At 31.7% G+C, this 13824-nt stretch overlaps 1 protein-coding gene across 1 annotated transcript in view; it reads right to left on the reverse strand.

The window, feature by feature from the left end:
* camk1da (calcium/calmodulin-dependent protein kinase 1Da) overlaps positions 1 to 13824 on the reverse strand; it is a 71300-nt gene that overhangs the window by 32436 nt on the left and 25040 nt on the right. Inside the window, exon 2 of the mRNA XM_051107333.1 lies at positions 1663 to 1794. Coding sequence (XP_050963290.1) covers positions 1663 to 1794 — 132 coding nt within the window. The remainder of the gene's footprint in view (positions 1 to 1662; positions 1795 to 13824) is intronic.

The following is a 13824-nucleotide window of genomic DNA, read 5'->3' on the forward strand; positions in this document are numbered from 1 at the left end:
TGCTTTCTTTCAGCTAGAGTGGGTACATTAACATTTGTGAAGTGACAAAATTAAGAACATACTCTACCATACCATTCATAATATTTTTGTATTATGCACTGTAAGTGTGCCATGCACTAATTTAGCTTATATATAAATATTCATTTGGAATGCATTAAAACAAACATGTCAAGATAAATGTGTTGACTTAAACATAACATTAAAAACTGTACAAATTTTATATAAAATGTATGTAAATATAACCAGTTATCTGATATAACTAATATCCACACAAATGTTAAGCTGATATTGTTTCAATGCCAAGTCAGCGAGGAACACTTCATGAATATGAATTAGGACAGGGGACTGAAAAGTGTAAAACTGCCTGGCAACGTCAATACTAGCTAATTAATATTCATGATATCCCATATCCCCAAAAATGACATCACAACGTGCCCGTCTTTGGCCTCCTACATGTAATATGTTACCACATATGTACAAAAAAAACCCTAATATACATGTATATAAAAAAATACATTTCTTATTATTATCAACATTTAAAACTGTTGTGCTGCTTAATATTTCATATTTTTGTGGAAATTATTTTTCTTTCAAGATTCTCTGATAAATAGAAACATTATGAATTTCTTTACTGTCACTTTTGATCAATTTAATGCATCATTGCTAAATAAAAGTATTAATTTGTTAAAAATAACAAAAATAAATACTGACACCAAACTGTTAAACGGTGGCGTGTGACTGGACTAAAATTGGTTGAAATTACTTTTTTTTTTTTTTTTTTTTTTACATTAAATTGGATTCATTCCAAATATGATATCAAAATATTAATTGATTTAATGCATCCTTGCTAAATAAAAGTATTAATTTGTTGAAAAAAAAATTGCTAACCCCAAACTGTTAAATGGCAGTGTGTGATTGGACTAAAATTAGCTGAAATTACAGATTTTTTGAAAAAATATAAAATTAGATTTTAATGCATCCTTGCTAAATAAAGTATTAATTGTTTTTAAAAAATGCTGACCCCAAACTGTTAAATGGCAGTGTGTGATTGATCTAATATTTGTTAAAATTACAGATTTTTTTTAATGTATAAAATTAGATTTATTTCTAAATATGATGTCAAAATATTGATCAATTGAATGTATCCTAAAAGTACTAATTTCTTTAACAAAAAAAAAAAAAAAAAAAAAACCTATGAAAGGAAGTGTGTGATTGCACTAAAATTGGTTAAAATTACAGAGTTTTTCACACAAAATTGGTTTATTCCAAAAATATCTACTCTTATGTTTATTGCTGCACATACTATCTTTTAAAACTAACAGGAAGCAAACCGTATATACTGTGCATTCAGTATGCAGTAAGAATAGTATTTCCATATCCAAGCACTTATTTTCCATTCTAAACACAGTCGAAGCCTCTGTCCACACTCACGGACACGGTTCGCATGCGTGTCGCTTCACGGAGAGAGAACATCTGCGGGAGCTTCCCTGCTGTAATTGGATGAGGGCACCGGAGTTACCACGGTAACTGGAGGTCAAACCTCAGGCAAACAAGCTCCTATCAACTGGCAAAGTGAGGGAATGAGTGTGGAAGAGCGGGGTGATGCTGTTGCCATGGGTACAGGTGTGGTACGGGAGCGAGGTGCGGGCAAATGGAACTCACTTGCGGAGAACGGCAATCTCATTCTCGATGCTGCTCTCCTTCCCCTTCAGCGCTTTTTTAGGGATGCACTTCACAGCGAACATCTTTCCCGTAGACCTCTCCTCTGCCAGGACTACCTCTGAGAACGCACCCCTTTAAAAGAGAGAAAAGAGAGGTTACAGTTTCATTTATGATTGAAGAGCTGGGAAATATAGACAGTGTGAGTTGGATGCTACAGGTTAACGTATGCAGGAGAACGGAAACAATTGATACAGTCAAACAAATGAAAAAATCTGCTGTAAAGCAGCACTAAAAAAACAGTAATGTCATTATTTCATACGTTCATTCAGTTCAATAACTCTGTAGTTCATCAATTATGAAACAAGTTCAATTTGGCTATAAGCACCTCTCCAGAAGGTAATAATGTCATTATTCTGCCTGAGCCAGTTCAGTGTTGATTCAATTCAGTATGATTATGTAAGTTATAAAATTCATCAATTATGAAAAAAAATTGATTTAGCTACAAGCGACAGTAGTAGCAAAAGGCAGTAGTTTCATTATTGAGCTCAAATCAGTACACTGTTAACACTATTATAACTGAATTAAATCAATGAACAAACTCGCTGAATGTTGTGAAATCCGCCAATTATGAAAAGATTTGACTCAGTTATAAACATCTGTACAGAAGACATCTTTGTCGTTATTTAGTGAGTCAATTCAGTGTTGATTCAGTTCAGTTCTATTCGGTGTCAGTTTGTTCATAAGTGATGAATTTTGCAACACTGACTTACTGAACTGAATCAAAATCGAACTGACTCACTGAATGTTCTGAAATTCATCAATTATGAAACAAAATAAATTCAGCTTAAGTCAGTTCAGTGTTGGTTCAAATTATTGCTGAAGTTGCAAAAATATCAATTATATAAGGAATTTCAGTTTAATGTTGATTCAGTTCAGTTCAATTCAGTGTCAATTTGTTCATAATTGAATTTTGCAAAATCAACTTGAACTTAACTGAATCAACATTGAACTGACTCAATTTTGAAATTATGAAACAAATTTGATTAGGTCAGTTTAATGTTGGCTCAATTCATTGTCGAAGTTGCAAAATTCATCAATTGTATAATGAATTTGATTCAGCTTTAAGCAACTCTACAGAAGACAGTAGTGCCATTATTCAGCTTGAGTCAATCCAATGTTGATTCAGTTCAGTTCAATTCAGTAGAGATGTTGCAAAATTCATCAAATATTAACTTATTTAATTCAGCTATAACCGACTCTACAGAAGACAATAGTGTTATTTAGCAAGCCACTTTACTGTTGATTCATTTTAGTTCAATTTAGTGTGGATTCGTTCATAATTGACATTTTTCAACATAAACACACTATATCTGAATTGAATCGAAATTCAGTGAATTCACTGAATGTTGCAAAATTTGTCAATTATGAAACTAGAATCAGCTTAAGTCAGTTCAATGTTGGTTCAATTCATTGTTGAAGTTGCGAAATTCATCAATTATGAAATTAATTCAATTCAGCTATAAGCAGCTCTACAGATGACAATAGTATCGTTACTTATTAAGACACTTTAATGTTGATTCATTTCAGTTCTATTCAGTGTCAGTTTGTTCATAGGTGACAAATTTTGCAACATCATGTTATTGAACTGAACTGAATCAACATTGAACTGACTCACTGAATGTTGCAACATTTGTAAATTATGAAACAAGTTAGATTCAGTCAGTTCAAAGTCGGTTTGACTGATTTTCAAAGATGCAAAATTCATAAACTATATAATGAATTTGATTCAGCTTTAAGCAACTCAATAGTGTACATACTCAGCTACAATAGTGTAGACATTCAGCTCAAGTCAGTTTAATGTTGATTAAATTCAGTTCAATTCAGTACCAATGTTGCACAATTTGTCAGTTATGAAACAAATTATATTTGGCTATAAAGCAGCACTTCTGAAGACTATCGTGTTGGTATTCAGCTCATTTCAAGTCAGTTCATGTTTTGCTCTCATCTGATGGTGTCACTGCAGTCAAAACAATACAATTACTGAATATTAAGTGTCTTTTAAACCCCAACTAAGCAAGCCAAGGGCGATGCTGGCAAGCATCCCAAACTCCATCAGGTGTGGAGACAAAATAGAGGGAAAAAACCTTGGGAGAAACCATGCTTAGAAGGAAGGCCAATTCTCCTTTGGCCTAAACGAATGAATACAGTGATTTATAACTCCAGGCTGCATAGTGAAACTGTGTTTGTTGCTTTTAGTCTAACATTTAACATTTCCAAGTACATGTGCATGAGTGCGCATTTGTTCATTTATCATGTATATGTCAATACTGTCACATACTGTCATTAGTAGGAGATGAATTAAGGCTACAGCACACACTCAATAACACGAATGAATGTGGCACACTGGCCAATCAGTCTCTGAAGCACTGAGTGTGATTAAGTAGTTTACAGGCATCAGCATCTACGCACAGGTGCTAAAAGCCTTCTGTTGTCCTCTGCTCTCATACACTATTCAATAGTGACTCTGCAAACACACATATTTACAAACTAGATTTGCGTTTCCCAAAGGAAACACCAGTGCAAGGCGTCAGCAGAGTGGTGTAGAAGTTTTCTGTACGTTCAGTTAAGTTACTGCCAGTGCCCTTGAGAAAGGAAACTAGCTTCAGGTTACTCCAGGAGGCCTGGAACAAGTACTGGATAATGACTGCATAATTATTGTATACTTTTTATTGTATACTTCATTTTTTTGAAGTTCAACAAATTCACTACTACTTATTAATGTTGCAATGTGACAGAAGTAGCAACAGATATTTAATTTCTGTGTTGTGACATACATCTGAGTGAAATGGATTATTAAAGAAAAATTTGTAGGGCATTCCTTAAAATGTTAAAAATTTACTGTAAAATGATTTTTTAAAGTTGTAAATAAAACAATCACTATAGCGCATTTAGTCTTTCTACATCAATTTTAACTTCAAATGCAATGGGTATTTTATTGCTTTTTTTGTAATTATAAAATTTATTAGCAATTTCTGTGTATTTTCAGTATATGTATGAAACGTGCACAATAAGTCAAATAATATGTATTTAGAAAATAAGCACTAGAGGTTAACCGATATTCATCCTTGTTGATTACCGGCACCGATATTAAGCATTTTTATGGTTATCGGTATCGGTCATTTTCAAAACAGATTTGCAGATTAAAATAATTTAAAAGCATTTAAAGAAAGTTTTTGTCAGAGCCCTTGTTATTAATTTTGGCATTAATTTTATTTTTTAATTTTTCCAGACATATATAAGTTCAAAATATCGGTTATCGGTCTTGATCTGTAATATTCGGTATTTGGCATTGGTCCTGAAAAACACCTATTTTAGCTATTTTCTAGTTAATGAACATATAAGTAAAGTCTGAGTAAATATCATTAAAATTGTTTGTCAAGAATTTGCTTCAGTAGTATTTCTATTCACCGATAAAATCTGACAACAATGAGCTCATAAAAAGAGCTTCTTTAGCTCAAATTAGCTCTCATGCATGACATTGAGGGGGGAAAAATATTCTGGATTCATGGCCACAATTTAACTAAATTAAAATGAGGGAATGAATTAGTACATCACGGCCATGATTCAAAAAACCAAACCTGTTTGAATGGGCCTGAGCGTTATATTAAAAACTCAGGTTAACAAGGTGGTCGGCTCTTTTAACGTTCTGTAAAGCTGGGAATGAGTGGTATTGACCGCTGCGATTTCTCCCGTTCATTAATTTACAAGTGGTTTATCTTCTCCCCTCATACTGTCACTGACAGAGCTTGCATTGCTAACACACCTGGAGCTTGAATCCTGTGCTTACTGAGATCAGTATGAGGTTACTGACCTTTACTTTTTCATTTAAACTAAAACATGTCTCTCAGATCTCAGAGTTCAGCTGAATTAAGTAATGATCAGCAGTGTGTGTGTGTGTGTGTGTGTGTAGAGGGGTGGCCTGAGATTTGAGAACACCCATTTGCTGATGAGGTCCCTGAGAAAATCTCCATCTCATCTGCCATCTGCCAGCACACATAAAAGCTTTTAAAAACACTGAGCAAAGAATTAGGGAATATTTGCTTAGGCAATCTCACACTGTTGCTATGCTGCTGCTGCTGCTGCTGTATACACCAAACACACTCTTCAGCATGACTGGACATGTGGCCACAGAGGCTTCCTGTTACCAAGTCACACACACGTCATATTTTATTATGCTCTTTGTGTGCATGTAAAGTCTTTCTGTTTCTGATGTCTTCTATCATGTTGGTTTTTGTGTGAATTTTACACAGTTGATCAAGAACATATACCTATTTCATCACAAAATTAAAAAAAAAAAAAGAAAACATTTTATTATTGGATAAATATGTTTTATAAAATGTTTTAAACTAATATATTAGTTACAAAGTTTTTCAAGAACTATATATTATATTCTATATTCTAATTCTATAAATATTATAAAAGTAGAATAGGCGTATTAATATTAGAAATTGTCTCTCTCTCTCTCTCTCTCTCTCACTATAAAATAGATTTTTAAAATTGTAAAAAAACATTTTCATGTTTCATTTCATGTTTAATTTATTTCTTCATTTTGTGAAATTTATATATTTATATATATATATATATATACACACATTATTTTAAAAATTAAAGATTTGGAATTTATAGAATTCTAAATTCAAATTCTGTAAAATATTACAAAAGTAGAATATTAATATTATTCTTCTTCAAATTCTCTCTTTCTCTATATATATTATATCATATTTCAAAAATTGTACAGAGAAATTAATTTAAGTTATTTATTTATTTGCTGTTTCTTTGTTACTGTTTGTGAAATTTACTAACAATTTATAAATGAAAATAGTTTGTACACCATATTTTACAGTATAAATGCATACACACGATTAATGGCTTAATTAAAATTAACTTTTTATTAATTTATATCATTTTGCTTGGACAAGATAATTATTTTTAGTTACATTAATATTAATGAAATTTGGTAGGGAAATGCTTATTTATCATGAAATTAATGTCACAATGCAAAACATCATAGTTTGGCTTGTTTTTCTCTAATAAAATATAATTTCTTATTTTTGCCTTTTGATTTTGAGATGAAATATGACCCAGATGTGTTTTTGAGAGATTTACTTGCTTAGCGTTTTCTTTTTCGCTTCTACATAAATGTGTTTGAAGAACAAATATTCTCACATAGGATTAAATCTACAGAAATGAGTATAGAAATAGTCTTTGCAACTGCCATCCACAACACACACACAGCCAAATTAATCCCTGATTAGTCTGTCATATTTTCTCAAATCTATTCAATGCAACATGAACATGAATCATAAGACAAATTCAGGCTGGCCCGCTAACAAGCATGCAACACCGAAGCCAAAATCAACTCCTCTAAGCTCCCCAGCAACCGTCACCTCCATTCTGCCTTTCACACAGCAAGGAAAGAGGTGGAACAAAGTAAAAGAGCGCAAATGATGGGGACAACATACTGTGATTGTACTGTCAACAAAAAAGGCATGAAATAAATGGCTGTAGCTTTGCCATCACAATGCAAAGGTGTTGTGGGTGGTTGCTACAGGGCGTTGGCTGTTTCAGATGGTTGACAGGCAGTCAAAGAGCATCCACCTCTAAGACTTTGATATTTCGGTCTCTAGATATTGTCAGTTCAGGCCTAGTTAAATTCTTAAAGTTGGAGGTCCTGATAAACCAATATAGCAGTTAATTGGCCAATACTGTGATATTAATTAAAACAAATCAAAATACTACTTCAAAATACTAATATCAACTATAAACATATCTCAGCGGTACTAAAATGTATGTATTTAAATTGAGTAATTTGGGTAAATTTTATTTGGTGTCTTATAAATCACACTACTTTTACTTTAATATTCAAAATACTAATTCAAAATACTAATAACATAAAAACATATCTCAGCAATACTAAACGTATTTTAATGTATTTAAATTTGATTAATTTGGGTAAATTTTAAATTGGTGTCTATAAATCACACTATTAAAATAAACATTAAACTACTAAACTATTTAAATAAAATAAAATACATATAAAATTACTACATTTAAATGTATAAATTTTAGTATCGTTGAGATTAGTTATTAGTATTTTGATTTAGTATTTATTTTGGTATGTTATTATAATATTATTTTTGTTGTTAACGTCTATAGTTTTTATTCATTTTAACTGCATATTTTAATAAAAAAAATTAACAAAACTGTTATTTTAGTATCTTTGAGATGCTACTATAGCTTTTATTAATAGTTTGAATTAGTTTTTTATTTTTATATTATTTAAAGTAATTTTTATTAGTAATTTTTATTAGTTCATTTTTTGTATAATTTTTTTTTTTTTTTTTTAGTCTATATAGTTTTTATTTTGATATTTTATTGTGTATTATTATATTTTTTACTTTTGTTTTTAACATATATAGCTTTTATTTCGATTTTAGTTTTAGTTTAGTTCAGTATATAAAGTTAAACTACATGAAAATGAGTAAATAAATTTATAGCTTTTACAATAATGAAAATCTCAACATATTTGAATAAAAAATCTATCAAAATACATTTAAATTCAGCAGTTTTATGCTGTCATAAAATATGTATTTTATATTGTAAAATTGTTATCTTGGTATCTTTGAGATGGTATTATAGTTTTTATTTTTATATTTTCCATTTTAATATTATTTAAAGTTTTAGTAACTTTTTTAAGTATATATATATATATAGTTTTTATACATTGTAATTTCAATGTTAGATATTTTAGTTATTTTACATAAATTTAAACTAAATGAAAATGAGCCATTGAAAACAATTTTTTGTTGTTTTGTTTTGTAGGCCCTATGTGTTTTTGTCCGTATTTTTTGTGTTTAAGTTTTTAGTGTTAGTTTCGGTCAACTAGCCTATATATTTTTAATATCTATATATCTACTGTATAACAATCGATATCTATCAATCTATCTATCTTTATATCTATCTATCTATATTGATATATAGATATGAATATAGATATATATGTACACCCTGCTGTAAAACTACATTATATCACCCAACTTGTTCACTAAATATTGGCGTCAACCAGCAATTCTTTTGAATTCATTTATTCAAATTCCTAACACAACTGTAACAGTGTGAACCACCATAAACGAAACAGTCATGAAAATGACACATCTCAAATTTAATGAAAATGAAAAATGGAAATCGAGATGGAGACAGGAAGCCAGGAAGCAAGGGAGGGGTGAGACGACAGGGTGCATGGCACGTAGCGGGAGAGCAAATCGTGATGAATGAATGGTGAAAAGAAAATGTGAATGAAACCGCCAACACACATCGCCACTGCAGCCTAACGGGCAGCAACACACACTCACCCACACATCTACACACACACACTCCGTAAATGACATTAATTTCAGGCCACAGGTGAGAGAGCAACACAAGGTAGATTTATATGATATGTGAGAGCCTCTACCCGTCAGATGTAATCAAGCATGAGTGTTTTTTAGTACCTGTGCGCATGGCAGGCGTGTTGCGACAGGCTCGCCGAATCGTAATCAAACTAGATATGGCCAAACCAGCAAGACCCCGAGCAAACGCACACGTACATATATATATAAAACACCGGGCATATCATTTCTGTATCCACAAGAGCAGCTGCAGATTGAAACCCCAGCTGCGTTCGTGATGCAACGTCTATGGGAGAGAGAGGGCAGCAAACAAGCAAGAAGAAAAATGAGTTTGTGTGTTTGTAAATGTACTTCAATTTGTGCTTCTAAAACGAGGGCAGCGGCCCGGCTTGTGCCGAACAACTGGAAATTTGTCAGCGAGGCTCCGCTGCCTCTGCAATATGTGCGGAAATAATGCTACGGAGTTTCCCGGTGCTATTTGCGTATGCATGTGTGAGTTAGACCGCTGCTGAGGAAACTGTATGTCAATATGCATCGACAAGTGCTCATACGGGAGGGAACGGAGCCGCGGTGATTGCCAGTCAATGACTCATGCGCGCGCAAACGTTGCACATCCTTGCTGGAAGGGTTTCTGTGCCGCTGCGTTCTCCTCTAGGGAACAGTTGACAAATTATACACATAACATCCACTTATTACTGCCTAAACTGGAGAGAGGAATAGACAGACAATGAGAGCTGGTTTAAAGAGGACAGGATTGAGTTACGATTAACATGGCCTCAATGCATGTTAATTACACAATGCATCAGAAAAAAATGTAATAATGAAATCATGTTAAAACATCAAGCTTAAGTGAAAAGCTCAGCTGAGAGATATATCATTGAAAAAGGGAACCATCTGTGGGGGCTTTCATTCAAATTATATTAAGCAAAGTACCAAATGGTCCCGAGTCCTACAATGAATCTACACTACCACTTAAGTTTGGGGTCGGTATGTTTTTTTAGATATTAGAAATAAAAGTATGGGATTGCGATTCAAAAGTATGATATTACTTTCGGTTCAATCATTACACTGGACATGACAGATCAAACGTAGGGCCTGGAAAACGAAGACGGAATCATAGAATCCTGTCATAAAAATGGAATTTACTGTATAATGTGGAATGTCACGGAATTTTGGGTGGATACATCAAAAGTAGGTCAGTACACTTAAATCAGAATGCAATATGGACTAGTGTCTGTGAATATTAAGCTGCAAAAATAGCATTTAAATATGAATCTTGCATGTTCTGTGTGTCTCTGTGTAAATGAATGGCACAGATACACGTTTCATTTATTACACGTGCGTAATGAAGCGTGCGTGACACTCACAGTGTTTTCAGCCTCTGCCGCTTCAATATATGAGTACATAAGCACATGAACATAATCTCTAGAAATGCTCTGAGCATTTTTTTTAACAGTTTCTTTTGAGTAAAAGTTTAATATCAAAACAGAAACCTAAAGGTCTTCACAGCAGCCTGTCAAAATAAAAGTTTGGTTTAACTTGAGCAAACTGTGACAGAAATATTATTTAATGTAATTATAATACTACTACTAGCAATAAACATTATTTAAGTAATATTATTTAAGTTACTTTTTTTTTACTTTTAAACTTTTTTTTATTACTACTATTACTTTATTACTTTTTTATTATTAAAAAAAGTTAATAAATAAAACTAAATTTGAGAAAAATAATTAAATATTTCATGGGGCCTTTTGTTAATCATTTAATAAACTGCTGTTTAATACGGTACGTTTCATGATTTTAATTAATTAGACATGCTTTCTGATTAATAACATTTAATTTAACCATTAAGACAGAGTCGAGAAAAACAAAAACGTAAAAAAAATGCAGAAAAATTAAAAATGGAAAAAGATATATAATGGAATTTGTGAAACAATAAATGAAAAATAAAATAAAAAATGGAGGATTAAAACTTTTTTTTTCTAGCAATATAAGTCTTAACTATTACTTTTTATCAATTTAACATTTTTGCTAAATAAAAGCATTAATTTCTTTCAAACAAAGAAGGAAAGAAAAGATTTACTGACCCCAAACTTTGAACAGTAGTAGATATTGTTACAAAATATTCTATTTTAAATAAATGCTGTTCTTTTTTAACGTTTTATTCATCAAAAAATCCTGAAAATAGTATCACAGATTCCAAAAAAATATTAAGCAACACAACTGTTTCCAACATTGATAATGAATCAGCATATTAGACTAATTTCTGAAGAATCATGTGACACTGAAGACTAGAGTAATGATGCTGAAAATGCAGCACTGCATTGCAGAAATAAATTCTATTTTAAAGTATATTAAAACAGAAAACCACTATTTTAATTTACACAATATTACTATTTTTTTCTGTATTTTTAATCAAATAAATGCAGCCTTGATGAGCAGAAAAGTCTTCTTTAAAAACATTAAAAGCCTTGCTGATCCCAAACTTTTGAACGGCAGTGTAAGTATGCTATTCTGAACACAGCAGACTTCATTAAATCACAATAAACCAAACATAAATGAAAAAATAATAATTTAACAATGTCTTAAAAAATGCTTCCTCAAAGTCTCCAGTGTAAGAATGTGCTAAAAAGTGCCATTTTAAGTAGTATAATCATTATATGCAGTAAAATCTTGATTTAAGATACAGATGAACAATGACTTCCTCTCTACTGCAAAATATTTCCATTTCAGCACGTTCCCAGTCACTCATTACGCTGATGTCAATAAATGTTTCAGCGAATGGTGAATTTGGTTATTCATGCGTCTTAGGCACTTCCCTTTGTCTGACCCTTCAGTCCAAATCCGTTTTGTTACAGCACTCTAAAGAAGAGTACATGGAGAGACTGATGATGTAATAAACTAGCAACTACTCAAGTGAACATAAAAAGCCTTCGAAATGAGGAACCGAGGGCATAAAAACAGTCCTCATTCTCCAAGGACTACGTTATTTTGCAAATTCAAAAACTGCTTTGCAAATCACCATTGGAGACACAATGGCTTGTTTCAATTATTTTCTGCTTTAAGTATTCGTAAGCGTTTTTCCGCAACGAATCGCCATTCCGTTTGATGTTGAAGGAATCACTCCCACTGCCAAAGGAAATTAAAGCGAGAGCAGAAATCCAGTGCAATTGATTGCCTAAGCCTCAATCTCTTGTTTAGAGCTGTCCGATTTCCCATTAAAACAGAGGTGCAGACACACACAACTTTGAATTAAGCAGAGGTTGTTTGTGCACAGCATCCTGAGTGTTTTAATGCCACTTCTATAAAATCACCAGCTGCATATCGCTCTGGCAATACTGCTGAACGTGATTACAGTATGTGTCTCTCTCTCTTTCCCCGAGTGTGTGTATGCGTGGGTGTGTGTCAAACTGTAAGCCCAAGGGTTGGATTGGACAAGGTTCCAAAGTCTCACACAACCAGACAGATAGATAATGCTCCGCTTCTCACGTTAAAAATAAGTTACATCCATACTAGATTAGGTGCGCTTTCTGAGATAATCTCAGCAGAGCTCAAAACCACTTCCTCTTTTCTATCTGACCCCCATTCAGATTAACAGATCAGCAGCTGAAGCTGACAGAAACAATTTACTTGAAGTTTTTCTCATTAAGTAGACAGAAGTGAAGAGGAAATGGAAAAGCCAGTGTGGAGTATACACTACGGATGTAGAATATATTTGTAAGCACCAATAATATTTTTTAAGTGATTGCTATTAGCCTAATTTTAATATTTGAAGGAGATACTGTGCGGATTAGACTATACTGGCTACTATTTTTATAAATAGACTAAAATATACACATAATTCAATGATAAATTGGGCTGTCAAAGGATTGACCATGATTAATTGCGTCTGAAATAAGTTTGTGTTTACATAATATATGTTTGTGTACTGTGCATATTTATGTATATATAAATACACACACGCATGTACAATTTCAGAAAAATGTTATATTTATATATAAAAAAAAGATATATATATATATATATATATATGAAAAAATTAAATTTAAATAAAACAATTATAATATAAATTAAATATAAATATATTTATACACACAAATATTTGTAAAACATTTACATGTATAAAAAATATAAGACATTTACATATAAATACACACACATGCATGTATATATTTAAGAAAATGTTATATTTATGTAGAAAATATTTACATATAGTATAAATTATATATATATATATACACACAAAATTATTATATTTTAAGAATATATACATGTATAAAAATATTTTAAATTGTCACATGTCCTCTTGAAATACACATTTAATTCAAAAAGTGTCTTTTTCTATCATATAACAAAAGTAATAAACCGTCACTTATCTTTTCCGTCAAAAATTTTACAATGTAAATTTTACATAAAAATGTAAACCTCCAAATCTCCATCCTAGTCCGCTCATCAAATTGAACAAGTTGGCATCAAAACAATTATTAGTTTGTTCAAAATTTGCACATCAATTGCATGTTTTATGGAGAATATAATCTATAGTATGTGTGTATATAGTAAATACAACTGTACACTTAGCAGTACGTCCTATATAGTGTGCACTATAGAGCAAATTTTTATGTACAATATAGTATTATTCTCTTCCATATATAGCGTAGTACTTCATAGTATACATTTCAGCCTCTGTGTGTATTACTGCAAGTATACAACTACA

This window comes from Labeo rohita, chromosome 4, assembly GCF_022985175.1.
Source record: "Labeo rohita strain BAU-BD-2019 chromosome 4, IGBB_LRoh.1.0, whole genome shotgun sequence".
Lineage (NCBI taxonomy): Eukaryota > Metazoa > Chordata > Actinopteri > Cypriniformes > Cyprinidae > Labeo > Labeo rohita.